Source organism: Pempheris klunzingeri, chromosome 1, assembly GCF_042242105.1.
Source record: "Pempheris klunzingeri isolate RE-2024b chromosome 1, fPemKlu1.hap1, whole genome shotgun sequence".
Taxonomy (NCBI): Eukaryota; Metazoa; Chordata; class Actinopteri; order Acropomatiformes; family Pempheridae; genus Pempheris; species Pempheris klunzingeri.
This window is the reverse complement of record NC_092012.1, coordinates 330,230-342,500: the sequence shown is the minus strand read 5'-3', so window position 1 is coordinate 342,500 and position 12,271 is coordinate 330,230. Positions and strand designations below refer to the sequence as shown.

General features: G+C 47.1%; 2 protein-coding genes across 2 annotated transcripts in view; one reads left to right on the top strand and one right to left on the bottom strand.

Annotated features, from left to right (window-relative positions):
* The window catches only part of plekhg4 (pleckstrin homology domain containing, family G (with RhoGef domain) member 4), a 23,479-nt gene extending 21,069 nt beyond the window's left edge, over positions 1-2,410 (top strand). The window contains 4 exon segments of the mRNA XM_070831188.1: positions 1-22; positions 229-443; positions 613-671; positions 2,061-2,410. The exon segment at positions 1-22 is cut by the window's left edge and continues 79 nt beyond it. Coding sequence (XP_070687289.1) covers positions 1-22; positions 229-443; positions 613-671; positions 2,061-2,202 — 438 coding nt within the window. The 3' untranslated portion in view covers positions 2,203-2,410.
* Positions 2,411-3,577: 1,167 nt separating this feature from the next.
* LOC139198572 (ras-related protein Rab-8B) lies at positions 3,578-11,612 on the bottom strand. The gene is made up of 8 exons (XM_070827465.1): positions 11,379-11,612; positions 10,473-10,533; positions 10,328-10,388; positions 10,018-10,095; positions 9,734-9,823; positions 7,056-7,121; positions 6,933-6,983; positions 3,578-5,711 (listed from the first exon to the last, which is right to left on the bottom strand). The coding sequence occupies exons 1-8, from the start codon at positions 11,500-11,502 to the stop codon at positions 5,592-5,594; spliced, it is 651 nt and encodes a 216-aa protein (XP_070683566.1). The 5' UTR covers positions 11,503-11,612; the 3' UTR covers positions 3,578-5,591.
* Positions 11,613-12,271: the final 659 nt, after the last annotated feature.

Sequence of the window (12,271 nt, the reverse complement as noted above, 5' to 3'; positions counted from 1 at the left end):
ACGAGCAGCCAGCCCTCCATGAGTAAGTAAACCTGACTCTGATTGGTCCGTCTGTCAGGTGTGATCTCAGCTCTGATTGGTCCGTCTGTCAGGTGTGATCTCAGCTCTGATTGGTCCGTCTGTCAGGTGTGATCTCAGCTCTGATTGGTCCGTCTGTCAGGTGTGATCTCAGCTCTGATTGGTCCGTCTGTCAGGTGTGATCTCAGCTCTGATTGGTCCGTCTGTCAGGTGTGATCTCAGGTGTTTCTTCAGCCACAGAGAGCTCAGGATCTTCGTCTCGTTGTCTCTCCGGCTCCACCGGCTCTGACAGCGGCTGCGTCTCGTCCCACCTCCAGGAGGCTCTGCCGGAGGAGCCCAGCCCCCCCAGTCAGCCCTCCTCCTCCTCCTCCTCCTCCTCTTCCTCTTCCAACAAACAGCACCTCAACAACCAGTACAATTCACCTGTGAGTACACCTGTTCACCTGTTCAGTCACTGTTGATTCAGTAATGACCTTCAAAACCAGAGCAGCTGAATGAATGTGAGGCAGATACCTGGAGGTCAGGTGACACATGATGATGTCATCATCAAAATCACTTCCTCTTCCTCGTCTTCCTCCTCCTGTCCTCAGAAAGCAGCTCCAGTCATCAGCCCGGCCACCGTCGTCTGAGTCAGCTGACCGGATGGACGTGCTGTGAGTCCACCGTCGCTCTGTAACACCTGTAACACCTGTAACACTTGTACCACCTGTAACACCTGAAACACCTGTACCACCTGTAACACCTGAAACACCTGTACCACCTGAAACACTTGTACCACCTGAAACACCTGTAACACCTGAAACACTTGTACCACCTGAAACACCTGAAACACTTGTACCACCTGTAACACCTGAAACACCTGTACCACCTGAAACACCTGTACCACCTGAAACACTTGTACCACCTGTACCACCTGAAACACTTGTACCACCTGAAACACCTGTACCACCTGAAACACTTGTACCACCTGTACCACCTGAAACACTTGTACCACCTGTACCACCTGAAACACTTGTACCACCTGTACCACCTGAAACACTTGTACCACCTGAAACACCTGTACCACCTGAAACACTTGTACCACCTGTACCACCTGAAACACTTGTACCACCTGTACCACCTGAAACACTTGTACCACCTGAAACACTTGTACCACCTGTACCACCTGAAACACTTGTACCACCTGTACCACCTGAAACACTTGTACCACCTGAAACACCTGTACCACCTGAAACACTTGTACCACCTGTACCACCTGAAACACTTGTACCACCTGTACCACCTGAAACACCTGTACCACCTGAAACACTTGTACCACCTGTACCACCTGAAACACTTGTACCACCTGTACCACCTGAAACACCTGTACCACCAGCACGGCTCTGTCTAGGTGTAAAGGTTAAATCCCACCGCCAGCGTCTGCGTCAGCAGCCTGAGCTGATGGCGTCCCCTCTACTTCACCCTCAGACCCCCAGAAGCGTCTCGGAGCTAAAGATTCTCTCCTGGTCTGTTTCTGACGGACGCCGAGCAGCTCAGAGCAGAGGAGGCGGCAGGAAGTCAGACAGACAGACGGCAAAGAGATCCTGTTAGAGACACATTTAAAGCAGCAGAAGAAGAAACGCAGCCTGTTAGAAGCTCCAACATCAGTTTAAGGACCAAACCAGCTAAATGTGAGCAGGAACTCTGATCAGCAGGAGAAATAAAGCTCCTGGTGGAGGTGGAGGAACATGGAGGACGGTCCAGGTGTTCAGGTGTCTTGTTGTGAACCTGGTTTCTTTGCCTTTTTAACTGGGGAGAGCTCCAACTGTCACCCAGTGTGATGATGAGTGTTTAACAATCTCTCAAGTTTCATTTGAATGAACTTTATTATCATGACGTGTAAACACACTGGAGCATCCAGCAGAGTGAACTGACTCCGACACAGATTGTATTAGAAGATCTTTGTGTTAACATCATCACATATTGATCCAGTGTTTATCTTATCACACTCACTTCAGTAGTCTTTAAAACGTCTCTCTGTCTGTCTGTCTGTCTGTCTGCAGGTCTGTCTGCCTCCTGCTGCACTGTGGAGTTTCCCTTGGATTGAGTCTGATTTTGAGCCCAACACAGTTGACTTCTTCTTATTTATGTTGCTGGGCTCCAGCGGCGTGCGGTACAATGAGTTCTGTAAATACTGCCTGTTAGTTTGTACGGTCTCCTCTCACTGTGGAGCTCCTCTCTGTAGTTGTTTGTTGTGCTAATCCAGCGTCCGTCTGCGAGGACGACGGGTTTGTGTCTGAGCTGGTCTGAGGTCAGCTGGACTAACTGTACATGTGTGTAAATAATCCACAGCTGAGCGTCTGCTGACACTTTTCTTACTTGAAAAATAAACCTGAGTTTGTTCAGAACTAGAGTTTATCTGAAGAGCTGTCTTGTTTGTGTCCTGTTAGCTTCAGTGCTAACAGTTAGCTTCAGTGCTAACTGCTGCTAAACCCAAAGTGTCTCTGTACATTTATGATCAGTGAACAAGCAGCAGGTAAGTCTGATACTTTCTACCTTTCCAGTCTCTGTGCTAAGCTAGGCTAGCTGTTTCCTCTGGTTCCATTTACTGCGCTAAGCTAGGCTAGCTGTTTCCTCTGGTTCCATTTACTGCGCTAAGCTAGGCTAGCTGTTTCCTCTGGTTCCATTTACTGCGCTAAGCTAGGCTAGCTGTTTCCTCTGGTTCCACTTACTGCGCTAAGCTAGGCTAGCTGTTTCCTCTGGTTCCACTTACTGCGCTAAGCTAGGCTAGCTGTTTCCTCTGGTTCCATTTACTGCGCTAAGCTAGGCTAGCTGTTTCCTCTGGTTCCATTTACTGTGCTAAGCTAGGCTAGCTGTTTCCCATCAGATGAAGTCCATGTTGTTTGTCTGTCCAGAGGTCTGACAGTCTGGACCACATCCAGGACCTGGTCCACACAGTCCTGGTCCACAGTCCAGACGTGGACACGCTCCACCTGTATGACCTCACTGAGTGTTGGAGCAGCTTTAGAGTGGGACTGTGGCGCCGCCTGGTGGTCACACAGGAACTCAGTCAGCTGTGTGTGTGTTCACTAGTTTTTAATATTGATCAGTCAGTTGAGCAGGAGGAGTGTGTTATTGATCTGTGTGTGTTATTGCTGAAGAGCCTTAAAGCTGCTTCCTCTCTAGTGTCCAGCAGGGGGCGACTCCACCTGCTCCAAACAGAAGTCTGATTGGATGGAGGTCAATGAGGAAATGAGGAGACTTCTCTCCTGATTTACCAGCTCAGTGAACAGTTTCTGCTCTCAGTCTCTAGTTTACAGTCTTCTTCAGCACAGCAGGACGTTCATGTAGTCAGTGATGGTCCATTTAGAGGAAGATACACCAGGAAGAGGGTCACTGACCAATCAGAGGAGGGTCCTGACTGAACCTGACCAATCAGAGGAGGGTCCTGTCTGAACCTGACCAATCAGAGGAGGTCTTGGCTGGTGACGTCACGCGGCCACGTCCCCTTTAGCTCTGCCGTGTGTTTTCTGTCTCTACTGAAGTCACCTTGTTGCCGGGCAGGAAATGAACAAACTCACAAATATAAAATGTTTATTTAAAGAAATCAGTTCATGTTTTATATGAAAAGAAAGATTTAAGTATAAATGTAATATTTCTCTGAAAATGTTCTTCTTAACATCTTTATACAGCTCTGGTTCTCCTCTGTTTATCAATACATGTGATCATCTGTGTGAAGCAGGCGTCTGATCAGTCACAAAAACTATTGATCAGTTTCAGTTTGCATAGTTCTCCTTCACTGTTCAAACAGAACGTACAAACCAGACTTCATTCAAAAAACACTGACTTTTACAGTAAAACAAAGACAAATGTGTCGTCTCACAGGCCTCCTGCTCAGCTCCCTGTTCACACTGTTATTGATCAATTATCTGATATTCATCAGCTGATTGTTTATAACATGTTCCCAGAAACAGATTTCTGCTTCCAAGACAACAAATGTTTCTTCTTTTCTCACTTTTATTTCACTTCCTCAATTTGATTACAATACAGGAAGTGATGTCATGCTAAAAATCAATTAATGGGTTAATTAATCAGTTAATTAAGGTTCTTTCATCACTTGGAACAAAATAACAGCTAAAAAGCGGCAAACAGCTCTGATTGATAATCTGATTGATCAGTCAGGACTGGAAAATTAAGACAAAAACTGGAAGTATTTTTCTAAAAAGACCTGATCTGACTATTGATTAGGTCTTTTTAGAAAATAATTAACTTTCTGGTTCTGACCCATTAATTGATTTTTAACATGACATCACTTCCTGTATTGTAATCAAATCAAGAAAGTCTGAAAGTCAAATGATTGATGACTGAGGGTGTAGCAGGAGGAGATTGATGACAACAGTGATGATATTGATCATATTGATCAGGATAATACTTCTACAGTCTGTAAACAAACATCAGTTAATCTGATCGTCTTCACATCAAACAAATCAATAAGTGACTGATCAATCCTGATCAGTCCCATAAAAACGCTGAAGTCAGGTGATCGGCGCCGTGTTTCACCCGTTAATAGAAATGTTTAGGAAGGCCATTTATTGACGAGTGACGGAGACGAACACACACAATCAGTTTAGATGGTGTAAAATATATAAAGCTGATCATTAAAATGGCAGATCAATAATTCTGTTTCCTCCTTCTGTCCTCAAATGATTCATTCACAGAAAGATTCACAGAAAATAAAAGGAAACAGATAATTGATTTGTGATCGATGAGTTTCTAACAGTTAATCCAGTGGTCCTCCAGTGGTCACACACACACACCTCATCAATGACTCATCAATGACCTCACTGATGAGGCATCGATGACCTCAGTAACAGTAAAATTCAGATGAAAACTCTGAAGATTTTAAGTTTGCACATTTGGAGAAAAACGTGTTGTTTTTTTCCCCATCGGTGAACCACATGACCTCATCACGCCGCCGCCGGTCATCGTTTAATGTGAAGCTTCTGCTAAACCAAAGGTTTAAGGTGGATCTGTGCGGCACTGATTGATCTGGTGGATCAATAACTGACAGCGGGTTAGTTAACATTAAACGGGTCCAGTACAGGCTCAAAGAAACTCAATGTTTTCTGATTATTAATTCACGCTTGATCATAAACTAATAAAACACACAGACTCACCTCTCCTTAACTAGTCTAACTAGACTAACTAGACTAGTTAGAGCTTCACTCACTGATCCTGTTGAGGCTTTGATCTTCAGACACAAACGACTTCTCTGTTTTTTCTTTTCAGGCTTTTCTCTGGAGACGGACGGACGGACGGACGGACGGCGTCTCCACGCCAGCGTTGGTTAAACTGACAAACAGGACGTGTTTGTTCCTTCCTCTTCCTCCTCTTCATCACCTCTATTTTCTTTCTTTAAAAAACATTTTCAACATGTCTGCTGAGGAGGAGAGGAGGAAGAGATGGAGGAGGAAGATGAGCAGATTCAACATCAACACGTTTGTTTCTTCATGTGTCCACAGGTGGGCTCCTCGCCGCCGTCCTCCTGGAGGAGGAGGAGGAGGAAGAGGAGGAAGAGGAGGAAGCTCCTCTTCCTAGAGCAGCGAGCACCTGAAGAAGCTCCTCTTGGAGCGAGCCTCTGTGATTCTGACAGCGCCTCCTCCTCCTCCTCCTCCTCCTCCTCCTCTTCCTCCTCCTGGACGGTTGTTGTCACTCTGCAGGGAAACAGCGAGAGGTCAGAGAGACTCAGCCTGAGGACACATCGTCTCTCACAGCTGATTGGACGAGAGCGCTGGGCTGTGATTGGTCGACATTCAGGAACAGCTGTTATGTCTCACCATGAGGACAGAGGAGACTAGTGTACACAGAGTACTGTAGAGTACTGCAGAGAGTACACAGAGTACTGCAGAGTACACAGAGTACTGCAAAGAGTACACAGAGAGTACACAGAGTACTGCAGAGTACACAGAGTGCTGCAAAGAGTACACAGAGTACTGCAGAGAACTGCAAAGAGTACACAGAGTACTGCAGAGTACTGCAAAGAGTACACAGAGTACTGCAGAGTACACAGAGTGCTGCAAAGAGTACACAGTACTGCAGAGAGTACACAGAGTACTGCAGAGAGTACACAGAGTACCTGTCCTGTCTGCCATTGTGTACTGCAGTCTTCTCCATTGACCAATCACAGCCCAGCAATCAGCGCTCATCCAATCCTTCACTTGTTTTAGTACTGTTACCTGAGTAAATGTACTTCGCTAACTGTTGGACGTGTGGTACCGACAGTCTAATTAACCTAAACTAGTGTTTGACCTAAACTAGTGTTTGACCTAAACTAAACTAGTGTTTGACCTAAACTAAACTAGTTCGACCTAAACTAAACTAGTGTTTGACCTAAACTAGTGTTTGACCTAAAGTAAACTAGTGTTTGACCTAAACTAAACTAGTTCGACCTAAACTAAACTAGTGTTTGACCTAAACTAAACTAGTCTTTCACCTAAACTACTGTTTAACCCAAACTAGTTTAACCTGACCTAGTGTTTCACCTAAACTAGTGTTTCACCTAAACTACTGTTTAACTTAAACTAGTTTAACCTGACCTAGTGTTTCACCTAAACTAGTGTTTCATCTAAACTAAACTAGTCTTTCACCTAAACTACTGTTTAACTTAAACTAGTTTAACCTGACCTAGTGTTTCACCTAAACTAGTGTTTCATCTAAACTAAACTAGTCTTTCACCTAAACTAATGTTTAACCTGGCCTAGTGTTTGACCTAAACTAGTGTTTGACCTAAACTACTGTTTCACCTAAACTAAATTAGTCTTTCACCTAAACTAGTGTTTCACCTAAACTAGTATTTAACCTGACCTAGTGTTTGACCTAAACTAGTTTAACCTGACCTAGTGACCGTTGCCACAGCGAGCAGCAGTGTTACTGACCGTCTTCCTGCCCAGTCTGACCAGGATGTCTCTGCCCAGCGTGACGAAGGCCTGTAGGGGGGGAGCAGCAGCATCAGTCCACGGTTCACCAACACTCAGCCACACTGCCGGAGCAGCACTCACCTCCTCCACGTTCACGCTGGACTTGGCGCTGGTTTCCAAAAACTTGATCCCGTAATCGATCGCCAACTGGACAAGAGGAGAAACCGAAGTCAGGAACCATGTGACCAGACCAAACCGAAGCCAGGAAACATGTGACCAGACCAAACCGAAGCCAGGAACCATGTGACCAGACCAAACCGAAGCCAGGAACCATGTGACCAGACCAAACCGAAGTCAGGAACCATGTGACCAGACCAAACCGAAGCCAGGAACCATGTGACCAGACCAAACCGAAGCCAGGAAACATGTGACCAGACCAAACCGAAGTCAGGAACCATGTGACCAGACCAAACCGAAGCCAGGAAACATGTGACCAGACCAAACCGAAGTCAGGAACCATGTGACCAGACCAAACCGAAGTCAGGAAACATGTGACCAGACCAAACCGAAGCCAGGAAACATGTGACCAGACCAAACCGAAGTCAGGAACCATGTGACCAGACCAAACCGAAGTCAGGAACCATGTGACCAGACCAAACCGAAGTCAGGAAACATGTGACCAGACCAAACCGAAGCCAGGAAACATGTGACCAGACCAAACCGAAGTCAGGAACCATGTGACCAGACCAAACCGAAGCCAGGAAACGTGACCAGACCAAACCGAAGCCAGGAACCATGTGACCAGAAAGGTCGCTGGCTCTAAACGGCTGTCGCTTCCTTCTGGTTTTCCTGTGGAGACGATAAAAAGTGTCTCCACGTCTGTCTGTCTGTCTGTACTGTCTGACTGTACTGACTATCTGTACTGTCTGACTGTACTGACTGACTGTACTGACTATCTGTACTGTCTGACTGTACTGTCTGACTGTACTGTCTGACTGTACTGACTGTCTGTACTGACTATCTGTACTGTCTGACTGTACTGTCTGACTGTACTGACTGACTGTACTGTCTGACTGTACTGTCTATCTGTACTGTCTGACTGTACTGTCTGACTGTACTGACTATCTGTACTCACTGTCTGTACTGACTGTCTGTACTGTCTGACTGTACTGACTATCTGTACTGTCTGACTGTACTGTCGGACTGTACTGACTATCTGTACTGTCTGACTGTACTGTCGGACTCTGTCTGACTGTACTGACTGTCTGTACTGACTGTCTGTACTGACTGTCTGTACTGACTGTCTGTACTGACTATCTGTACTGACTGTCTGTACTGACTGTCTGTACTGACTATCTGTACTGACTATCTGTACTGACTATCTGTACTGTCGGACTCTGTCTGACTGTACTGACTATCTGTACTGACTGTCTGAACTGTCTGACTGTACTGACTATCTGTACTGTCTGACTGTACTGTCTGACTCTGTCTGACTACTCTGTCTGACTGTACTGACTGTCTGTACTGACTGAATGTACTGTCTGACTGTACTGACTGACTGTACTGACTGTCTGTCTGAACTGTCTGAACTGTCTGTACTGACTGACTGTCTGAACTGTCTGACTGACTGTACTGTCTGACTGTACTGACTGTCTGTACTGACTATCTGTACTGTCTGACTGTACTGACTATCTGTACTGTCTGACTCTGTCTGACTGTACTGTCTGACTGTACTGACTATCTGTACTGACTGTCTGAACTGTCTGACTGTACTGACTATCTGTACTGTCTGACTGTACTGTCTGACTCTGTCTGACTACTCTGTCTGACTGTACTGACTGTCTGTACTGACTGAATGTACTGTCTGACTGTACTGACTGACTGTACTGACTGTCTGTCTGAACTGTCTGAACTGTCTGTACTGACTGACTGTCTGAACTGTCTGACTGACTGTACTGTCTGACTGTACTGTCTGACTGTACTGACTATCTGTACTGACTATCTGTACTGTCTGACTCTGTCTGACTGTACTGACTATCTGTACTGTCTGACTGTACTGTCTGACTGTACTGACTGAACTATCTGACTGTACTGTCTATCTGTACTGACTGACTGTACTGACTGTCTGTACTGTCTGACTGTACTGTCTGACTGTACTGACTGACTGTCTGTACTGTCTATCTGTACTGACTGACTGTACTGACTATCTGTACTGTCTGACTGTACTGTCTGACTGTACTGACTGAACTATCTGACTGTACTGTCTATCTGTACTGACTGAATGTACTGACTGAATGTACTGTCTGACTGTACTGTCTGACTGTACTGACTGACTGTCTGTACTGTCTGACTGTACTGACTATCTGTACTGTCTGACTGTACTGACTGTCTGTACTGACTGTCTGTACTGACTGTCTGTACTGACTATCTGTACTGTCTGACTCTGTCTGACTGTACTGACTGTCTGTACTGACTGTATGTACTGTCTGACTGTACTGACTGAACTGTTTGACTGTACTGTCTGACTGTCTGTACTGTCTGACTGTACTGACTGACTGTACTGACTGAACTGTCTGACTGTACTGTCTGACTGTACTGTCTGACTGTACTGACTGTCTGTACTGACTGACTGTACTGACTGACTGTACTGACTGTCTGAACTGTCTGTACTGACTGACTGTACTGACTGACTGTACTGACTGTCTGTACTGACTGTCTGAACTGTCTGACTGTCTGTACTGACTGACTGTACTGACTGCTGTCACTGTGTGTGCATGTGAATAAAGTTTCACTGTTAAAGGGCCAGTCCGCCCACTGACCTTCTCTCCTCTCTCCTTGGACACTTGTCTCTTGTCGTTCATGTCACATTTGTTTCCCAGAATCATCCTCTCCACGTCTGAGGCGGCGTGCTGCGAACACAGACCCGATCAATCAATGTGATTGGTTGATTTGACCACCAACACCTGAAAAATGAAGAAACATTAATATTCTGGTATTTTGATGTTTTGAAGTCACGTGACCACGTGGCCGCCGGGGGGGGGTCAACGAGGCGGGGCCAGCATGTTGTGATGTCACGTGATGTCGGGGGGGGGGGGGGGGTTACCTCCTCGATGTTTCGTATCCAGTTCCTGATGTTATCGAAGGACTTCTCGTTGGTGATGTCATACACCAGCATGATGCCCTGGAACACAAGACAGGAAGTGACATCAAACAGGAAGTGGTATCCTGTCAGTGTGAGGCGTTTCCTGTTTAAAGCAGTGCAGCGCGGACAGGACCAGCGACCATTTTATGGGTTCTAGCTCTGCAGTAACTAACTAACTAACTAACTAACATCACTGTGTCTGTAGCTCTGAGCTGAGTGTCTGAGTGATTGACACGTCACCTGTCCAATAGCAGACGGGGGCGGGGCTTACCATGGCTCCTCGGTAATAGGCTGTAGTGATGGTCCTGAATCTCTCCTGACCCGCTGTGTCCCTGCAGGACCAGGAAGCAGACTGAGTCCACAGAGAGCAGGGCCACACCCCCCCACGCCCCCCCAGTGTCATCAGTCAAACTCACCAAATCTGGAGTTTGACTTTCTTTCCGTCCAGATCGATGGTCCTGATCTTAAAGTCGATCCCTGAAACACAAAAGAGACACGTGGTCACACAGAGCACCGCCTGGTGTGGTTCACTCCACCCGCCCTGTGGAGGGCGAGGAGCGCTTGTTTTGTCGGCTGTGGGCGGTGACGCTGCCAGCTGATTGGCTGTTCCTCTGAAACAGGAAGTCATTCTTCCTGCCTCTGAGTCGGTTTCCAAGAATCAGCGGATATGAAGGTCGACAGCTCGTCTTCCTTCCTGCCCACAGGAGCCGTCTGTCTGTCTGTCTGTCTGTCTGTCTGTCGTTGTGGAAACTAACAGCAGAGGATCCTCAGAATTGATCCTGATTGGTCCGTTCAACTACCTGTCTGTCTGCTGCTCCTCCTGAGCTTTCTACTGTCGTTTAACACTGAAGGGGTTTTCACACACACACACACACACAGGTCAGCTGACTGTCTGACCACAGCAGCAAAGGATTGTGGGATCTCGTTGAACATTCATCCAGACACAGCATCGCTCACTTCCTGGTTCATCACAGGTGAAGGGTCATGTGACATCATAACGCAGGCCCACTAACACACACACACACACAAACACACACTCACACACTAATACACACACACACTGACACACAAACACACACACACACTAACACGCACACAGACACACACACTAACAGCAGCTCCTGTGTCCTGTGAGCTTAAATCCCTGTTTTTGTGAATGGAGTCTGGTGTGTGAGCATCGACATAACGGCATCATCAGAGCTTTTCACTGATGATCAATACCGGTGATCAGTGGGGTCACAGGTCACGTCCCCCTCCCTGACCGTTTAGACTCTCCCGGAGCCGCCCTCCCCAGCCCCGGGGCGGTGTACCGGGGGACTCACCGATGGTGGAGATGAAGGTGGTGTTGAAGGCGTCCTCACTGAAGCGGAACAGCAGGCAGGTCTTCCCGACGCCGCTGTCCCCGATCAGCAGCAGTTTGAACAGGTAGTCGTACGTCTTGGCCATCGTCCGGTGTTCCTCCGGTGTTCCTCCGGTGTTCCTCCGGTGTTCCTCCCGTGTTCCTCCGGTGTTCCTCCGGTGCTCCTCCCGTGTTCCTCCGGTGTTCCTCCGGTGCTGTGATGGACCCTCCGGCCTCCTCACGGACCGGGCTCACTGGTTCTGAACTGAAACAGTACCGAGAGGAAACAGGAAACACACCCGCTCCAAGAGACCCACAATACACCGCGCTACACTTCCGGCCCGGGCTTTTCATAATTAAACACGATACTAAAAGACGAGAGGACCTTCTATAAACACGGTTACCTGCTGGATCAGCTGGTTACAGACGAGTTCGAATAAATGAACCGTTCAAGTGAAAACATTTGATGGTTTCCTGTCGCTAGATGTGAAGGTTGGCTGCTGAACATATTTAAAGTATCACTTCCTCCATGTAGCTCTGAGTGACTCGACGATGAAGAGCCTCTGTCTAACTTGGTGCTTTTCATTATTCCACCTTTCAGTCTTCTCGTCTGCTGTCGTCACTCTGAGCAGCTGAGAAACTTTAGATCTTTTATTTTGAAGGTGCAGCTGCGGTGCGTTCCGGTCTAACAGCTTGTCACAGACAGGAAGCGAAGGGCGTGGTCATGTGACGTCATCCTCGGGGTGGGGCTCCCAGTTTAGGAGCTTTAATTTACTAAACCAGGAAGCAGAATCTAAAGTTAAAGCTCAGAACAGCCAATCAGGGGGCTCGCTGCTGGACCTTTACTGTGACATCATCAGTCCACGGGCACAGAAA

Bases quoted from the DNA above. Each gene is read 5' to 3' on its own strand.
- LOC139198572 (XM_070827465.1), bottom strand. From the start codon at position 11,502: ATGGCCAAGACGTACGACTACCTGTTCAAACTGCTGCTGATCGGGGAC. The intron at 10,534-11,378 runs GTGAGTCCCCCG...TTTGTGTTTCAG, and splicing joins CACCTTCATCTCCACCATCG to GGATCGACTTTAAGATCAGG. The intron at 10,096-10,327 runs GTAAGCCCCGCC...CTTGTGTTCCAG, and splicing joins CCTATTACCGAGGAGCCATG to GGCATCATGCTGGTGTATGA.